A 16,357-nucleotide genomic window follows, 5' to 3' on the forward strand; every position below is an offset into this window, starting at 1 on the left:
GACTACAGTAGGGAAATATACTCCTAATTGCAGATTGATTTGCCGTACGTTCTCCTGATTGTATTCATCAGTGAGAGGTACCTCTGTGTCTAATGTACAATCTGTTATGAATTTTGTGGTGTCAATATTTGAGGGTAAACACACCAGTAGCACTGTTCGCCAATCCTTATTTGTGGGCTCATGGGCATTACCTAACTCTTTAATGAACTTCTGGCATCCGACTAGATCTTTTCTGGGATCGGGAAATTCTGACATAATTGACCTTAACTCTGCTCGGGACCAAGGACAATGCATGGCAATGTTCCTGATGGGAGTGACTCCCTGAGCGTCAGTCTTCCCATTGGGGACTGCAATCACCCTGACAGGATTTAATTCAATTACATCATTCTGGTTTAACTCTACAATGTGAGGAGCTATTGTTTCTGCATAGTGTATGGTACCATACTTACCTGTGGACACGACCTCACTTATCCCTCCGCTAGGGGGCCTTACTACAACCCTTGGTGGTTGGGCCGTGCCCACCTGAGTATCCTGTATGGTGGCTGCTAGAGAGAGTGCCGATATCGTCCTGGGTTCATCTTCCTGCTCACAGTCCTGGGGAAAATCTAAAATGGGATACAGCTGGCAAGGGTTAGCGTTAGTACATTTATCAATCACTTTCCTATCCTGTACTAATGCACCATTGCTTGTAGCCACATTCTCCCCATCAAAATATGGTGGTGGTGGTCACCATTGTTTTCCCGCTAGGTTTGGAACCTGCTGTGCAAGCTAATTCCCTTTGCACATCCCCCTCTTGCTGCCACAGATTTAAACAATCTGTATGTCTAATCCTTTGTTTTCTGGATTTTATCAGACATATCCTTATCCTTAAGTTCTGTAACACCTCTGGCTCAAAGCTGCCCACCCTAGGGAATGATACCCTATCTTTGTCAGTCATACGTACCCATTTGTCACAATAAACTTCAGCGTGTGGACCATATTTCCCACACATTATAAACCTCACGGACCCCTTGGGCCACGACTCTTCTGCCTGAACCCTGGTTACCATACGTCTCTTAGTTGAGCAACTGGCTCCCATAATTGTGGGACTTTTCCCACAAACACCAAAATACTCAATATAAGTAGATGGTGAAAGTTCTTAGAGAGCTTTCACCCACTCCTCCTCCGCTGATGTACCACGACTCAATCCAATAGTGACCACCGCGTACCCAGTGAGGTCCCTAATTGGTTTCTATTTCACTGGAAGTGTTAGGAGTGACTTACCTTTTCCAGTTAATATCTACCGTTAGAGATTTTCCTGAGAGAGACCAGCGAAAACTCCCTATGCACTTATACACATATCACGCTTGCGTATGCTCTACACGGCGCTAATGATACCGCGATTTTACGCAAACGCTCGTATAAGGGGTATCAAGTTGCGCTATGTATCGCACCCACAAACATGCGGTCCAATAGCACAGCGTATAGGTACTTGTTACCTATCCGCTCTACGACCACTGGAATCGAATCACAAGCTGCGAAACCTCAGCCGGAGCGTATCAAAAAAACTATATGGGTCACAATTCCCTACCACACTCCTGTGTAAGTCTCCTCACGACTTACGTATTCCAATCTATACTAACGTGAGTCAGCCGCCTCACGCCGCCAAGCCTCCACTCACTTGGTGTACCGAACAACGGGATCCCGAATTCTCGGGGTTCAATACGTTCACTCCTACTTTCACTCACTCAAATACGCTTTGTTTTTCTGTACAGAAATTTTTTCACTCGTTCTGATCGGCAGCTTTTCCCCGAGGCAATACAGTTTAAACAAAAGTTTTCTACTAATCTGCTTTTGAAACCGGATAGTTATGTGCTATTGTAGCATGGCTACTATCCCACCTTTTAATTGAACGAAACTATTGTGTAATTTGTACTTAGCGTCTGCACTCTTACGCACTTTGCGTAAACACGCGACCGTGCGTGTCTTTTACGCTGCGTGCTCGGTCCTGTACTTCGTCCGAGCCACGTGTACAAAACGTGCGTCCGCAATAAAACAAATCCCACAACCTCTATAAATGTGAGCAATGCTAACTATAATCACTCACAAGCACAACCCACGCTTGTTCTGTGTAACCCTCTACGACTGGACCAGACCTGCATGTTGTGCTTTATACTTACTTCCTTAAATACTTTTATTTAAAATTTAACTATATAGCAACAAATGTATCCGATTTCACACAGATCTAAACAAATCTAGCAATCTAAATCTTGCGGCAACAATGTGAGAGGGTATGCTAAGTATCGGTGCCCTTTGTGTACGCTTTTGGCGCCAAATGAAATTCAAAGATTTTTAAATAGCTTTTTTCCTGTTTACGGGTTCTATCAGCACCTCTGCAGACCAGACAGAGCAGACGCAATCTAACAGCACACAAATAGGGTTTACAGAACATCCACCAACCAGGAAAAGGTTATGTAAGATAACTTTCCACCCTTTGCTGATAGATTAAGTCTGCTATGACCTGCTAGGCTGTGAGCATGTGAAAACCGGATCGAGCCCCCAATTGTAAACGTTGATTTACATACAGGACTAAAAGCAACACTTTAAAAAGGCATTCAATACACTTTAAATGGAACCGCTGCGGCCGCTGTAATCAATCCTTAGCCTACATACTTTTTACACCATTAGTGTACAAAGCCCCATATCGTGTACGTAGTTTGCGTACTAACGCCGCGCTGGCCACACAAAGTACATGCAGCGCGTACACACCCAGAGACACGCCGTGAGCACTTAGCAACTACACGTGTGACTGAAATACACTTATTACCTTAGCAGGGAAAAGCAGACACAACACCAGATTGTATTTAAAATGCCGGATTCCGAAACACCAACATATAATTACTGAAAGGGGGTTACAATAACAATACAATAGGAAAATGGCTACAGTCAATGGTACATACATTTTAGTTTTGCCTGCGCTTCCCAGTCTGGTCCTCAGTCATCAAGGGAGATGACCTTCAGAGTCTGTGTCTGACCAGGCATGCAGCTGGCTTTTTATACAATAGTCCAAAACATAACACAATGGAAACTGTAATCACTTTGTCCATTGGACACAGGGATGGTCATTTACAGTGCAGGAGAGGTCATAGGTCGGTTTGAATAGGTGGGCGATGTCTGTTCCAGGTGCACTTGCACGTGGTCTCCTCTGGGTTCCCGCCGCATACCAAATGTGCAGTAAATACAGTTAATATTAATTTTCTGCTCCTGCGCATAACTATACGCAGGAGCATGTGATCTTCTGCAAACCAACACCTGAATATTGCCCTTAATATACCCTACAGCTGGATACCAAACACCACCTTGTAACCTAGTTCTGTCCCCTCCTATCCTGTAAAGGTGAATCCCTTTGTTCTGATACCATTTAAACTAGTGTAACTTGCTGGTGTGGTGCAGGGAGACTATGAGGTATATTTACTAAGCTCCCAATTTTGACCGATTTGGTGTTTTTTGTTCAAAGTGTCATCTCGGGAATTTACTAAACTCAAATCTCGGCAGTGATGAGGGCATTCGTATTTTTTTTACGGCTGTGTTGTAAAAATACGAATGAATACACCATCGGTCAAACGCGGCTGTTTAGGTATAGAACTCGGTCATTTACTATGCATTCGTATTTAAAATCTCTACCGTGAAACAGCATTTGCGGTCGTAAAAAAATACAATTCATAACAAAACACGGGAAAAAAGTAGACCTGCTTTTGAGAAGCGTGTTTACATGTGTTCCGACTTCATCATTAATCACACCTGCATTTTTGGCCCTTTAAAAGGTGGGCCAGCACATTTGCCAAATCAATCACTCTGAAATGGCTGCTGCCGTGTGTAGCAGTGAATTTGGTTTTGCTGTGGGATTCCTGAGACTGCTCCATGAGGCTACAAGAAACCAGGGCCTGGAAACTGAACATTGTCAGCAGGATGTACAGGTGCCGCGGAGGCTGCGCAGGCCTCGGTTTTGTAGGGGGCATTTGAACTTAAACGCATTGGCCGATGACCAGGTCATAAGATGTTCAGGCTAAATAGGACCAACATTTTCCATCTGTATGACCTAGTCAAACTGGACCTAGACCCTGAGACAGCACGCTCTCGCTCTGTCTCAGGCCTGCACAAACTCCTGGCTGTGTTGCACTTTATGGCTACTGGCAGCTTTCAGGCTGTGACAGGCGATGTAATAGGAATCTCACAGCCCACCTTTTCAAAATATTTAAATCAGGTGAGGCAAACCATACATACTCCTCTATGCCCCATTTCTGTTTTGTGTAATGTGAATTTATAACAGTATATTTGAACAAAGTGCTTAAGACACTCACCTTATATTTTTGACTGTACACTCAGGTTTTGGATGCATTTGAACCCCACATAGATGCCTCTATCTGCTTCCCTACCCAGGAGTCTCAGTGGCATGCAGTCAAGGTAGCTTTCTATGAGCTTGCTGGCATGCCAAATGTGCTGGGTGCCATAGATTGCACACACGTTGAGCTGAGACCACCTAGGGGCAGGCAATATATTTATATAAATAGACATTTTGGGCAATCAACTAATGTCCAGGTGGTTTGTGATGCAAATCTCAAAATTATGAGTGTTGTTGCGGGTTACCCTGGCGGCTGCCATGACTCCTTCATCCTCAGTCAGTCATCCCTCTTTGATAAATTTGAGGCTGGATAAATGCCGGATGGCTGGCTGCTGGGTATGTACCAAGTATTTGTGTTTAATTTTGTGCTTACCTCAACCTGCACATTATGTTAGCACTGTGTTTGTGCATCAATATTTTACAATGCTGCTAATCTCTGTTTTTCAGGTGATGGGGGTTATGGCTGCTACTCTTGGCTTCTGACTCCATTGTCCGCCCCTGATTCCCCTGCTGAACACAATTACAATCATGCACATAAGTCTACGCGGAATGTGATAGAACAATGTTTTGGTGTACTGAAATCAAGGTTTCGGTGTCTGGATAAGTCTGGCGGGCTTTTGTTGTATAGTCCCTTAAAGGTGACTAGGATTGTGTTCTGCTGCTGTTTTCTTCATAACATGTGTTTGCAGCAACATCTGCCACATGATGATGATGATGATGATGAAGAAGAAGAAGAAAACAGTCAGCAAGCAGAGGAGTTAGAAACATCTGGCGATACTGTGAGTACAGATATAGGGAGGCAGGTAAGGCAAGACCTGATTTTGGCACATTTTAGTGGTAAGTAAATTTGCCTGTGTGCTTTGTATATGAACAATTAAGGCACACCAATGTATTTTCTGTAGTAATGTGGCTCTTGCTCCCTCTTGAGCTAGTCAGCTGAGTGTTGTTTATTTGCTTGATATGTGTTTATGTCTAACTGTTGGGTATCAGTTATTTAGCTATTTGTATAGCGTCTTTGGTTAGTAATTATGTGTTTATAATGTTAAAAGTTTCTTTTTCACATTCAAAGGTAATGTTTGCCACAATACTACATAATAATTTAGTATGCACTAACAACCATTATTGTTTAGCCTATTGTTTGTGTTTGTTGTGTGTCGACTTTCTTCTAAAGCTGTGTTTGAAATATGTTACCTAATTAGCACAACATAATGGACATTGAGTAATGTGTGCCAATTAGCCAAACATACATTGACTTACACCAACCTTACAAAATTATTTACACATAATTATGGCTGTGATGTGGTAAACGTTCATGTTAGTAATGATGCTAGAATATTCCCAACACATGTGAGTGTTAACTCCAAAAATTTTCCTCTTACACTGACAGTTTTTTGCACATAACACATTGCACATCAATCACTTTTCACATTTATTACTGTACAACATGTGTTTTCATTACAAACAACTGCTATTGTGTAGACCTAGTTTTGTCCAGCTGCAGGGTGGCCTATTTCTTAGGCTGTTCTTTGGTGGCTGACGTGGGTTTGGTTTGGGCAGTGGAGCGGGTTCGGTTTGATCTTCGAACTGGTGATGAAATTGGGGTCTGTGTAGGTGTGTTGGTCCCTGAGCTGGAACCTTGTTGGTGTTGTGCCAACAAATTAATATTTTGACTGAGGTTAGCCAGGGTTGCCGTAAGTTGTGTTGTGGCTGTTGTGTTGTTGTCTATGATGCGAGACATGGTTTCTGATATAATTTGATTACTTTGAATTAACTGAATGAGGACCTGTTGATGGTGGTGTTGCTCATCCATAATGCGCTGAAAGGTAACAATAAGTTGGCTGTTATCTGCTCTCATCTGCTCCATACTGTTTGCGACTCTGCATAGCTGGACATTGAGCCTGCTTGTGTTTCTACACAGTCTCGGGAGATGATGGGGCAGACAGGCTAGGTATTGGGTGTGTGTGCGTAGGCAATCAATATTCTGTGCCTGTTGTTGGTTCCATGTTACCCAAAATGATGGTTCAGGTTGTTGCGGGGGGGTTGTTTGGCTCAATTGTGGGTGTGGTGACATTTGAGGTGGCGGGGTACTTTCCTGAGGCGTGCTTGGTTGGTTAACATCTATTGCTTGCAGACGGAGGGTGTATGTTTCCTGTTCAGATTCCTGCTGGGCTTCCGGGGGCATGATGTCTGGTTCTGTATGGGGTTTAAGGGGACAACATTTGAGTGTATTCGAAAATTATGCTGGTTTTGATATTTAGTTTAACTTTCTAGACTTGTTTGTCAAACATTTTTCTAAAGCAAATTAGGATGTTCACCAAGACTCGTATACACAATCAAAAAGGCCAATTATGTTGGTTTTTATGTTGACAAAAATGACTTCAAAACAAAAGTGGACACGTTTGACAAATACACACTTACGAAACAAACACACAGAGGTACAAAGTTTACACCATGAAAAAAAGTGATTTGTCACCCGCCATATCATACTTGCATTAAAATTTCAAACAGTAAATGACAATATGAATTCTATCACCATTGTGAAAGGGTGTGAATCTACCTGAAGCTCAATATTTTACTATTCAAATAAATAATGACAACACAATACTACTGTAAGGCACAAGAGAACACTCTAAATTTGCAAAAATTCTAGTGGTTTTTGGATTTTAACAATTTGCAAGCCATGTGCTTGCTGCTGTGGATAAGTACTAGGATTATTACATTTTTTGGCTGATGTGTAATTTGTGTTTACTCACCAGACAGCTGAGGGGAATGTGGTCCCGGTGATTGAGTACTCTCCAAAATGTGTTCTGGTGGCAGAGGCAACACAGTTGAAATACGACGTGGGGGTGTGCTTAATGCTGGTGTTGGTGCGACATCAGGATGACGTCTCTTGCTAGGCCTGCTCGTGTGGCTGCCAGACCCCTGTGAAGGACGTCTTTGTGGACTGTGATGCGATGTTGAAGTTCCTATGGATTAATGCAAACATTAGATTTTTTTGTTTTTTTGTGGTGTCCACATTAACAGGTGTCATTTTTGCGTTACCTGTATCGCCAGCATCCACAGCTCTTGACACTGTTGCTTGTGTTCTTGAAGTGGTGGCTTGCTTTCGTACTGTAAAAATGATACATTGGTGTTTATGACCTTTAATTACAGTGTGTACTTTTGTAAGCAGCAACATTTAGTGATGTGGACATATGATTACCATTATGGGTACAGTTTCTAACAATAAATATTGAAACAATGGGTTGCTTCATTTTTTGTAAACAGGCTAATGAGGTTCCATTTCCAAAGACAAAAACATAGCCAAGTAGTCTAATTTTCCATGGCCAACAGCTGAATATACACACATGTATTACCATATATTTTACATTATTACATTAATTAGTAAATTTGAAAATAAAATTATAAAAACCGAAAAATTTGAAATTTTTATAAAAATAAAACATACAATACTTAGCCATCTACACTAACATATTGGCCACAGAGACAAGTAAAATACAGCAGACATTAAACAAAGAAACCAAAAAAAAAAAACATTACTACCTAACACCTCACTATACAAACACAAAATATAAAAAAAAAAACACAAATAGATAATCAATTTAGAACATAAAAATATATTAACAATACGATATCATTTTTAAAATACTAATTAGACATAAACACATATGCAGATATAACAGATTTGTAAAAATAAACTCACCATCAGGCCTAGGATGACCCGAATTCGGCACATTAGTCGCACCAACAACTTCATGCGGAATAAGGGTCCGCACAGGTTCCTCCCACTCCCGATAAGACACTATAAAGGCATGGCCACCCCCTGTTTGCCTGGCTGACTTAGCCTCCTTTGCCATCTTGGCCTTGACACGGCGCTTGATGTCGTAGAATCTCTTCCGACACGTGTCCTCGGTCCTCTTCACCACACCCTCACTGTTTACTGCCACTACTACCTTCCCCCACAGAACAGTTTTCCTGCGCGAAGGCACCTTGGCCGCATCACGCCCAAACAGCTGGTGATGATGGCGCATCAACTCATGCACCAAAGCCATATTTTCCGCAAAGCTAAATTTAACATTTCTGCCCGTCTTGGTAGTGGTGCGTGGCTGCGGAGCAACACCACCATCACTGTCACTATCACTCGAGGCCACAGCAGCAACCTCACCCTCCTCCACCTCACTAACCTCCTCCCCCTTACTCACCTCTGACTGGGACATAATAATGACAAACAACAAATAACACTAATAAAAAAAACACAAAACACACTCCTCCACTACCACTGCACACCAAACACACACACAAAAACAAACAATGACAATAGACTGAAAGTAAAATGCACAAACACTAAAAATGACACAAACTTTTAAGAGACTACACAACAATTACCACAAGACTACTTACACACACAATACAGCACTCAACAATCGCAAGAAACCTCCAAAACCAACCAACAAATCACCAACTCCAAAACACCAACTTCCTCTCACCTCTCCACTAGCTAATCCCACGAGGTGTGGCTGGTTGGGGGCGTTTTTATACTAATGAGCACAGACACTCTTCCATGACAAACACAACCAATCACGGACGAGTGACGAAAACGAAAGTAAGAAAATAACGCGGCCGGGAAGGGTCAAAAACACTGCCGTGGAAATTAAAGATACGAATTCGTAAAAAGACCAAAAATATACGGCCGAAAAAACAAGAGTCGGCCGCGATCACATAAAATATATTACGAATGACATCGACATTGGAAAATACGAAAACACAAATTACGAACGCTTAGTAAATGAGTCGTAAAAAAACAAAAAGTTGCAAATTCACACTACCGATGTCAGTCGTGTTTCAACTTCAAACAAATTCTGAACATTAAAAATCTTAGTAAATATACCCCTATGTGTACATTGTGCACTATTTGGATTAAATATGTAATGTGTTTTTATGGCTTTTCCATGCGATCACAAACTCTACCGTAATTACCCAAACCACGTGCTAATACGCAGGACCGCGGAAGCGACCATATGCAAATTGCGAATATGTGCACGTGCGGCTGAACAAGTACGCGCACGGAGGCCATCTGTGTGTAGTTTGTACGTGATATGTGTACTGCAATATTTTCGACTTTGACAGGACTTAATACCCTCCTTTAATGACTTTAATCCCCTGCTGTATTGTTCTCTGTATTGTATTGCAGCTGAAAACAATAGATGAAGGGTTTATGCTAATAAATCATGTTGTGACTAGGCGCAGAAAACTGGTCAAGATAACGGTGGACCCATCTGTAAATCCTCAGCGCTCTGACGACATCCAAGGATTTTGAGACGGCTGAGGTGTCAGAAGCTACTGGCACCACCACTGGTTGGTTGGTTGATATGAAAAGAAGACACAACCTTCGGAAGAAAGTGCTGACGTGTTCTCAGTTCAGCCCCATCTTCATGAAATATCAAATAAGGACTCTTGTGTGACAGAGCTCCTAACTCAGACACTCGTCTGCCTGAAGCCAAGACCAATAGCATGACCACTATGAGAAACTTTAACTCCACCTCTTGCAGAGGCTCAAACCAGTCAGATTTAAGGAACTGCAACACCACATTAAAATCCCATGGCTCCGCAGGAGGCACAAAGGGAGATTGGATGCGCAGTACCCCCTTCACGAACGTCTGAACCTCAGGAAGAGAAGCCAATTGTTTCTGAAAGAAAACTGACAAGGCCAAAATCTGAACTTTGATAGATCCTAATCTCAATCCAGCATCCACACCTGCATGTAGAAATAGGAGAAGTCATCCTAATTGAAACTCCACCGCAGGAGACTTCTCGGATTCACACCAAGATACATATTTTCTCCAAATTCGATGGTAATGTTTGGACGTTACCCCTTTCCTGGCCAGAATAAGTGTGGGAATGACTTAATTGGGAATACCTTTACGGGCTAGGATCTGGCGTTCAACAGCCATTCCGGTAAACGCAACCGCGGTAAGTCCTGATACACTAATGGCCCCTGCTGAAGTAGGTCCTCACGAAGAGGAAGAGGCCGAGGATCTTCCATTAATAACTCTTGAAGATCTGGATACCAAGCCCTCCTTGGCCAGTCCGGAGCAATGAGTATTGCTCGAACTCCTGTTCTTCTGATGATTTTGAGAACTTTTGGAATAAATGGAAGTGGAGGGAACGTATACACCGACTGAAACACCCACTGGGTCACCAGTGCATCTATCGCTATTGCTTGTGTGTCTCTTGACCTGGAACAATATTTCTGAAGCTTCTTGTTGAGGCATCACGCCATCATATCCACTTGAGGAACACCCCAACGACTTGCACCTCCTCAAAGACTTCTGGGTGGAGGCCCCATTCTCCTGGATGGAGATCGTGTCTGCTGAGGAAGTTTGCTTCCCAGTTGTCCACTCCCGGAATGAAAATTTCCGACAGAGCTTTTGCATGTCTTTCTGCCCAGAGGAGTATCTTTGTCACCTCTGCCATTGCCGCTCTGCTTTTTGTTCCGCCTGGACGGTTCATGTAAGCTACTGCTGTTACATTGTCTGACTGGATCTGTATGGGACGACCTTGAAGAAGGTGTGCCGCTTGATGAAGATTGTTGTACACAGCTTTCAACTCCAGAATGTTTATGTGAAGGTGAGTTTCTTAACTTGACAATCTTCCATGGAAGCTTTCGCCTTGCTCCCCATCCTCGGAGACTTGCATCCGTGGTCACCAGAATCCAGGCCTGAATCCCGAACCTGCGTCCCTCCAGGAGGTGAGAAATTTGTAGCCACCACATGAGCGAAATTCTGGCTTTCGCTGACAAGGTTATCCTTTGATGCATGTGGAGATGCGACCCGGACCACTTGTCCAGTAGGTCCCACTGGAAGACCCTGGCATGGAATTGGCCATATTGTAGCGCCTCGTAAGCCACTACCATTTTCCCCAACAGGAGAATGCACTGATGAATCGATACTGTTCTTGGTCTCAAAAGTTGTTTGACCATGCTCTGGATCTCCTGAGCCTTTTCCACCTTTAGAAATATTCTCTGTACCTCGGTGTCCAGTATCATTCCCAAAAATGATAATCTCATTGTCGGTTCCAACTGGGATTTTGGAAAGTTGATGATCCAACTGTGCTGTTGAAGCACCTTCAGGGACAATGCTATGTTCTGGAGTAGCTTGTCCCTGGATCTCGCTTTTATGAGGAGATCGTCCAAGTATGGAATTATGTTGACTCCTTGTTTGCGGAGGAGAACCATCATCTCCGCCATCACCTTGGTGAATATTCTCAGAGCCGTGGAGAGCCCGAACGGTAATGTCTGGAATTGGTAGTGGCAATCTTGAACCGCAAACCTCAGGTATGCTTGATGTGGCGGGTAAATGGGGACATGCAAGTAAGCATCCTTGATGTCCACTGACACCAGAAATTCCTTTTCTTCCAAGCTGGAAATCACCGCTCTCAAGGATTCCATTTTGAATTTGAACCTTTTCAAATAAAGATTCAGAGATTTTAGGTTTAAAATCGGTCTGACCGAGCCATCCGGCTTCGGCACCACAAACAGGCTTGAATAAAAACCTTGGTTTATTTGTTCAGCAGGAACCAAGGAAATTACTTTGTCTTGACATAATTTGTGTTGTCCTGAGCAGAAACTGGCAAGGCTGATTTGAAAAATCGGCATGGGGAAGGTCTTGAAACTCCAACCTGTAACCTTGGGATACTATCTGTAATATCCAAGGATCCAGGTCTGAGTGAAGCCAGACCTGGCTGAAAAATAATAGACGTGCCCCCACCCGATCGCACTCCCGCAGAGGAGCCCCAGCGTCATGCTGTGGCTTTTGCAGAAGTAGTTGCTGACTTCTGCTCCTGGGAGCCTGACGGTGTTGTAGATTTTCTACCTTTTCCTCTCCCTTTTCCTGTGATAAAAGGGGTACTCTTAGCGTTTTTGTATTTGTTGGGCCGAAAGGACTGCATAGTATGAGAATGATATACTTTTTTAGCCAGTGTAGCTGCGACGGCAGAAATGCTGACTTGCCAGATGTAGTAGTTGATATCATGGCATCTAGTTTCTCTCCAAAGAGTGCCTCACCATTGTAGGGGAGCGCCCCAATATTTCTTTTGGATTCAGCATCAGCGTTCCATTGGAGGATTCAGAGCGCCCTGCGGGCTGAAATCGCCATAGCAGAGGCCCTTGAGCCCAGTAAGCTTACGTCCTTCATAGCCTCAACCAAATAACCTGCAGAATCTTTGATATGACCTAGAATTTGCAGCATATCATCTTTATTGACCTTGTCAATATTAACAATTAAATTGTCTGCCCACTTTTCCACTGTGTTACCTACCCACGCAGAAGCAATTGCGGGCCTGAGTAACGTACCCTTAGCAACATAGATGGACTTTAAAGTCATCTCTAATATGCGGTCAGCAGGTTCTTTTAATGAAGCTGACCCTAGGGCAGGTAAAATTATTTTCTTTGACAACCTAGAGACTGAGGTGTCTATCATTGGGGGTGACTCCCACTTACGCCTATCCTCTTCAGGGAAAGGGTACGCTATCCTTAGAAAGAGGAAAAGTCACCACCTGTTTTTTTATTTAATTTAAAATAATCTTTTTCCTCAGGTGGAGGTGTTGTGTCAGGAAATTCCAATACCTCTTTTATAGCGACTATCAAACATTGAATGCTCTTAGCCAGTTTGGGATCTACCCCCCTCAAATCTCCAGTGTTGACTTCAGTGTCGGAATCTGTGTCAGTGTCCCTTTGCATAATTTGGGTCAGAAACCTTTTCTGGGAACAGGAGGGGTCCCGAGTGGGTGACGTGGAGGAATCAGCAAACAGAGCATCCTCCACAGACTGTCTCCATTCTTTGTCTGTTGTTCAGACTCAGAGAATTTACATATTACTTTGCAGCTTTCTCACCCACACAGGCTCAGAACACTCTTGTGCCTCCAAAATGGGTTCCTCTGGGGAAGAACCTTCTCTAGACATGTTACACACGTGTACAGTCACACCTCTCACACACACAGGGGAGCTATTGGGTACAGATCTACCTAAAGTCTGTCAGAGAGACCCAGAGGGGATTGTCAGTCCACACCATGCGCCCTATATGTATTGCATACAATAAATACACAATCACAGCGCTTATTTATCCAACACGAAGCCCGCAGACTTTAATAAACTATGCGCTCCCCTCCCCTTCTATAACACCCTGGTACTTGTATCAGCGATGTGTGAGGAGAAGCAGCGTTCAGGATCAGCACTCCGGCGTCTGTGAGGAGAAAATGGCGCCTAAGTGTTACTAGCAATTCTGAGGTGAAGCCCCGCCCCCTGTAATGGCGCGGTTCAGCCTCAGGAACACAATATTTATACTGGCAGGGGTATGTACACCAGCGGCTCCCTTGTGTGTACTTTGTCGCTAGTGAGAGTAAGGATTTTATTTTTCATGTCCCTCAGAGCACGCCCCCCTGCACCGTGCTGAGAGACATGTATGTGTGTAGCATCGCGCGCTGCGCTGGTACCTTAATGCCGCCATGATGACCGGAGGGCCCCTCTCTGCAGGTCTCCGGTAAATACTCACCAGCCTTCTGACTTCTGGCTCTGTTAGGGGGTGGCGGCAGTGCTGTGGGAGTGAGCAGCAGCCAGGCAAGGGCAGTGTTCAGTACCCTTCAGGAGCTAATCGTGTCCTGTCAGCGGAAGCAGAGCCATTGAACTAATTGAGAAGTTGGTTCCTACTTCCCCCCCTAAGTCCCAGCAGCTTTCCTGTAAAATAAAAAACCTAACAAAGTCTTTTCCAGCAGAACTCTGTAGAGCTCCACTGGTGTGCATCCAGTCTCCCGGGCACATTTTCTAAACTGAGGTCTGGAGGAGGGGCATAGAGGGAGGAGCCAGTTCACACTGTTAAAAAGTCTTAAAGTGCCGAAGGCTCCTGCGGAACCATCTATACCCCATGGTACTAAAATGGACCCCAACATCATCTAGGACGTAAGAGAAATATTCTGTAATAGGTACACTCTTTGTTAACTAATGCTGTCTGTAATAAGACATGTAGAATACTCAAGTTTCTGTAAAGTCTCAGCACTGCGGACAGCCGGCTTTACAGGGGAGACCTTGACCTGCAATCCTAGAGACCAGTAGCAGCTATGCTCAGAAGATGGTGCCCAGCGTCTCTGTCAGGAACTGAGGGAGAGTGTGAGGCAGCTCCAGAGCGGGAAATCTGTGAGATGGCGCCCTGGGCCAGGGGAAGGGCTACAGGTCAAGTACTACGGAGCCTTACCAATAGGAGCGTTAGTACACCCGGCCTGTACTCCTATACCCTGGTGGATATAGTGGTGTCCCTGCTCGGTAACAGTGTCCATGCCAGTGTCGCAATCCGTCTCCCTAGACTGCAACAGAAACACGATTTAGTGGCAGGTCCCGCCTGGGGAACCCACTTACCTGCTCCCTTCATAGCAGCCACACGAACCAGGAGTGTGTTTGCGATGGTGTGCCTAAACCGGAGCATCTCCGCCAAAAGTACCCAGGATGTGAGCTGCGCGAGTATGTAACGCCGCTTGGGAGGTGACGGAGATGCAGCACTGAATGTCAACCTGGTATGATAGTGCTGCGTCCCTTGAAGTCTTCTATAGCTTTTTCAGGGCCCAGTGCAGCCCGCCTGTTATTTGACCTGCTGCCTGCAGGATCCACTTGTAACTAAGCTCTCAGTGACTGGAGGCGGGGTTATAGAGGCCCCAATGCATCCTGGGAGTCAATGGCCTGATGGTGCCTCTGATTCCAAGATCCCGCTCTACACCCAGATGCAGAGCCGGCCTTAGGCATAGGCAAACTAGGCAAATGCCTAGGGCATTTGGTATGCTTAGGGGCACCAGCAGCTTCTGCTGATTAAAATGATATGCGGCATGCCTATATTCTGTGTGTGACTGCGGCTACGTTGCAGTGTATTCCTGGAAATCACTGTAATGTAGCATTTCGTATGCAGATACAGTCACAGTCGCACACAGAATATAGACATGCTGCATATCATTTTAATTAACAGAAGCTGCTTGTGCATCATAGCCACACAGTAATGCAAATAATATGATGCATTTTCATAAACAAAAGGCGCCCAATGTTAGCAGAGCTGCCTGCTGACTCATGCCAGGCATCTCCTACAGAACTAGCGGCGGTGCTAGGGGGCACCAGCCAAAATCTTGCCTAGGGCATCATATTGGTTAGGGCCGGCTCTGCCCAGATGTATTCCCTGTGAAACACAGTGTACCCCCAGCTGCAGAAAATGTCTTAAGCTTTTGGATAAAGATTCATCTACCCCTACCCCCCTATTCGCCAGAGTGACCGAAGAGTTCATATTTTGGAGTTGTGAGTATTATGGATTTTGATCGCTGTGGACACATGACCCTTTGTACATGGCTGGTTCTATACTTCAGATTCAACAAGGAGCGTTACCTCGATTCCAAATGAAGTAATTTCTATAATCTTAAAACTACTTTAAGTTTAAAATTAGTATCCTCTGGGGTTTAAAATTGTTCTAGCAATTCCTATTATTTAGTCAAGTGTTATTATGTTTACTTTGCAAATGTAAAGTCCTGACTTTTTAGCAATGGGATAAGTCCTTTCAGGTTTTGCCCTCTGTTTTTCTTAATACTATATTATTATGTAACTAGCAGCCACTTAGGGGGTAATTCAGAGTTGATCGCAAAATTCAAAAAGGAGAACATCTTTGAGGACAAACCCGTATTTGTGACACAATGTAACACACATGCTGCTGAAATTAGACAAATTATTCATAAAAACTCCAATCCTCAATATAGATCCATTATTAGGACCAGAATTAGGCACAAATATAAAAATAGTATATAGAAAACCAGAAATACTACATCACTATTGGGTTGATGCTGAATATTGAAAATGCAGGTAACAATCGGATAATTAATAGCTAATAATGTGACCAATAAGGAAACCCAGCCGGGGATATATTGAGGCTATGGTAACCAGCAACCCCATCCTCTGAT

The 16,357-nt window shown here is 43.9% G+C and overlaps 1 protein-coding gene across 1 annotated transcript; it reads right to left on the reverse strand.

Annotated features, from left to right (window-relative positions):
* Positions 1 to 5,877: 5,877 nt before the first annotated feature.
* Positions 5,878 to 7,618, reverse strand: LOC134935213 (uncharacterized). The gene is made up of 3 exons (XM_063930414.1): positions 7,424 to 7,618; positions 7,135 to 7,347; positions 5,878 to 6,574 (listed from the first exon to the last, which is right to left on the reverse strand). The coding sequence occupies exons 1-3, from the start codon at positions 7,557 to 7,559 to the stop codon at positions 5,889 to 5,891; spliced, it is 1,035 nt and encodes a 344-aa protein (XP_063786484.1). The 5' UTR covers positions 7,560 to 7,618; the 3' UTR covers positions 5,878 to 5,888.
* Between the last annotated feature and the right edge of the window lie 8,739 nt (positions 7,619 to 16,357).

Source organism: Pseudophryne corroboree, chromosome 6 (assembly GCF_028390025.1).
Source record: "Pseudophryne corroboree isolate aPseCor3 chromosome 6, aPseCor3.hap2, whole genome shotgun sequence".
Taxonomy (NCBI): Eukaryota; Metazoa; Chordata; class Amphibia; order Anura; family Myobatrachidae; genus Pseudophryne; species Pseudophryne corroboree.

Coding starts and splice junctions, on each gene's coding strand:
- LOC134935213 (XM_063930414.1), bottom strand. CDS start 7,559: ATGTTGCTGCTTACAAAAGTACACACTGTAATTAAAGGTCATAAACAC. Junction 7,348..7,423: donor TGTGGATGCTGGCGATACAG/GTAACGCAAAAA, acceptor ATTAATCCATAG/GAACTTCAACATCGCATCAC. Junction 6,575..7,134: donor ACATTCCCCTCAGCTGTCTG/GTGAGTAAACAC, acceptor AACCCCATACAG/AACCAGACATCATGCCCCCG.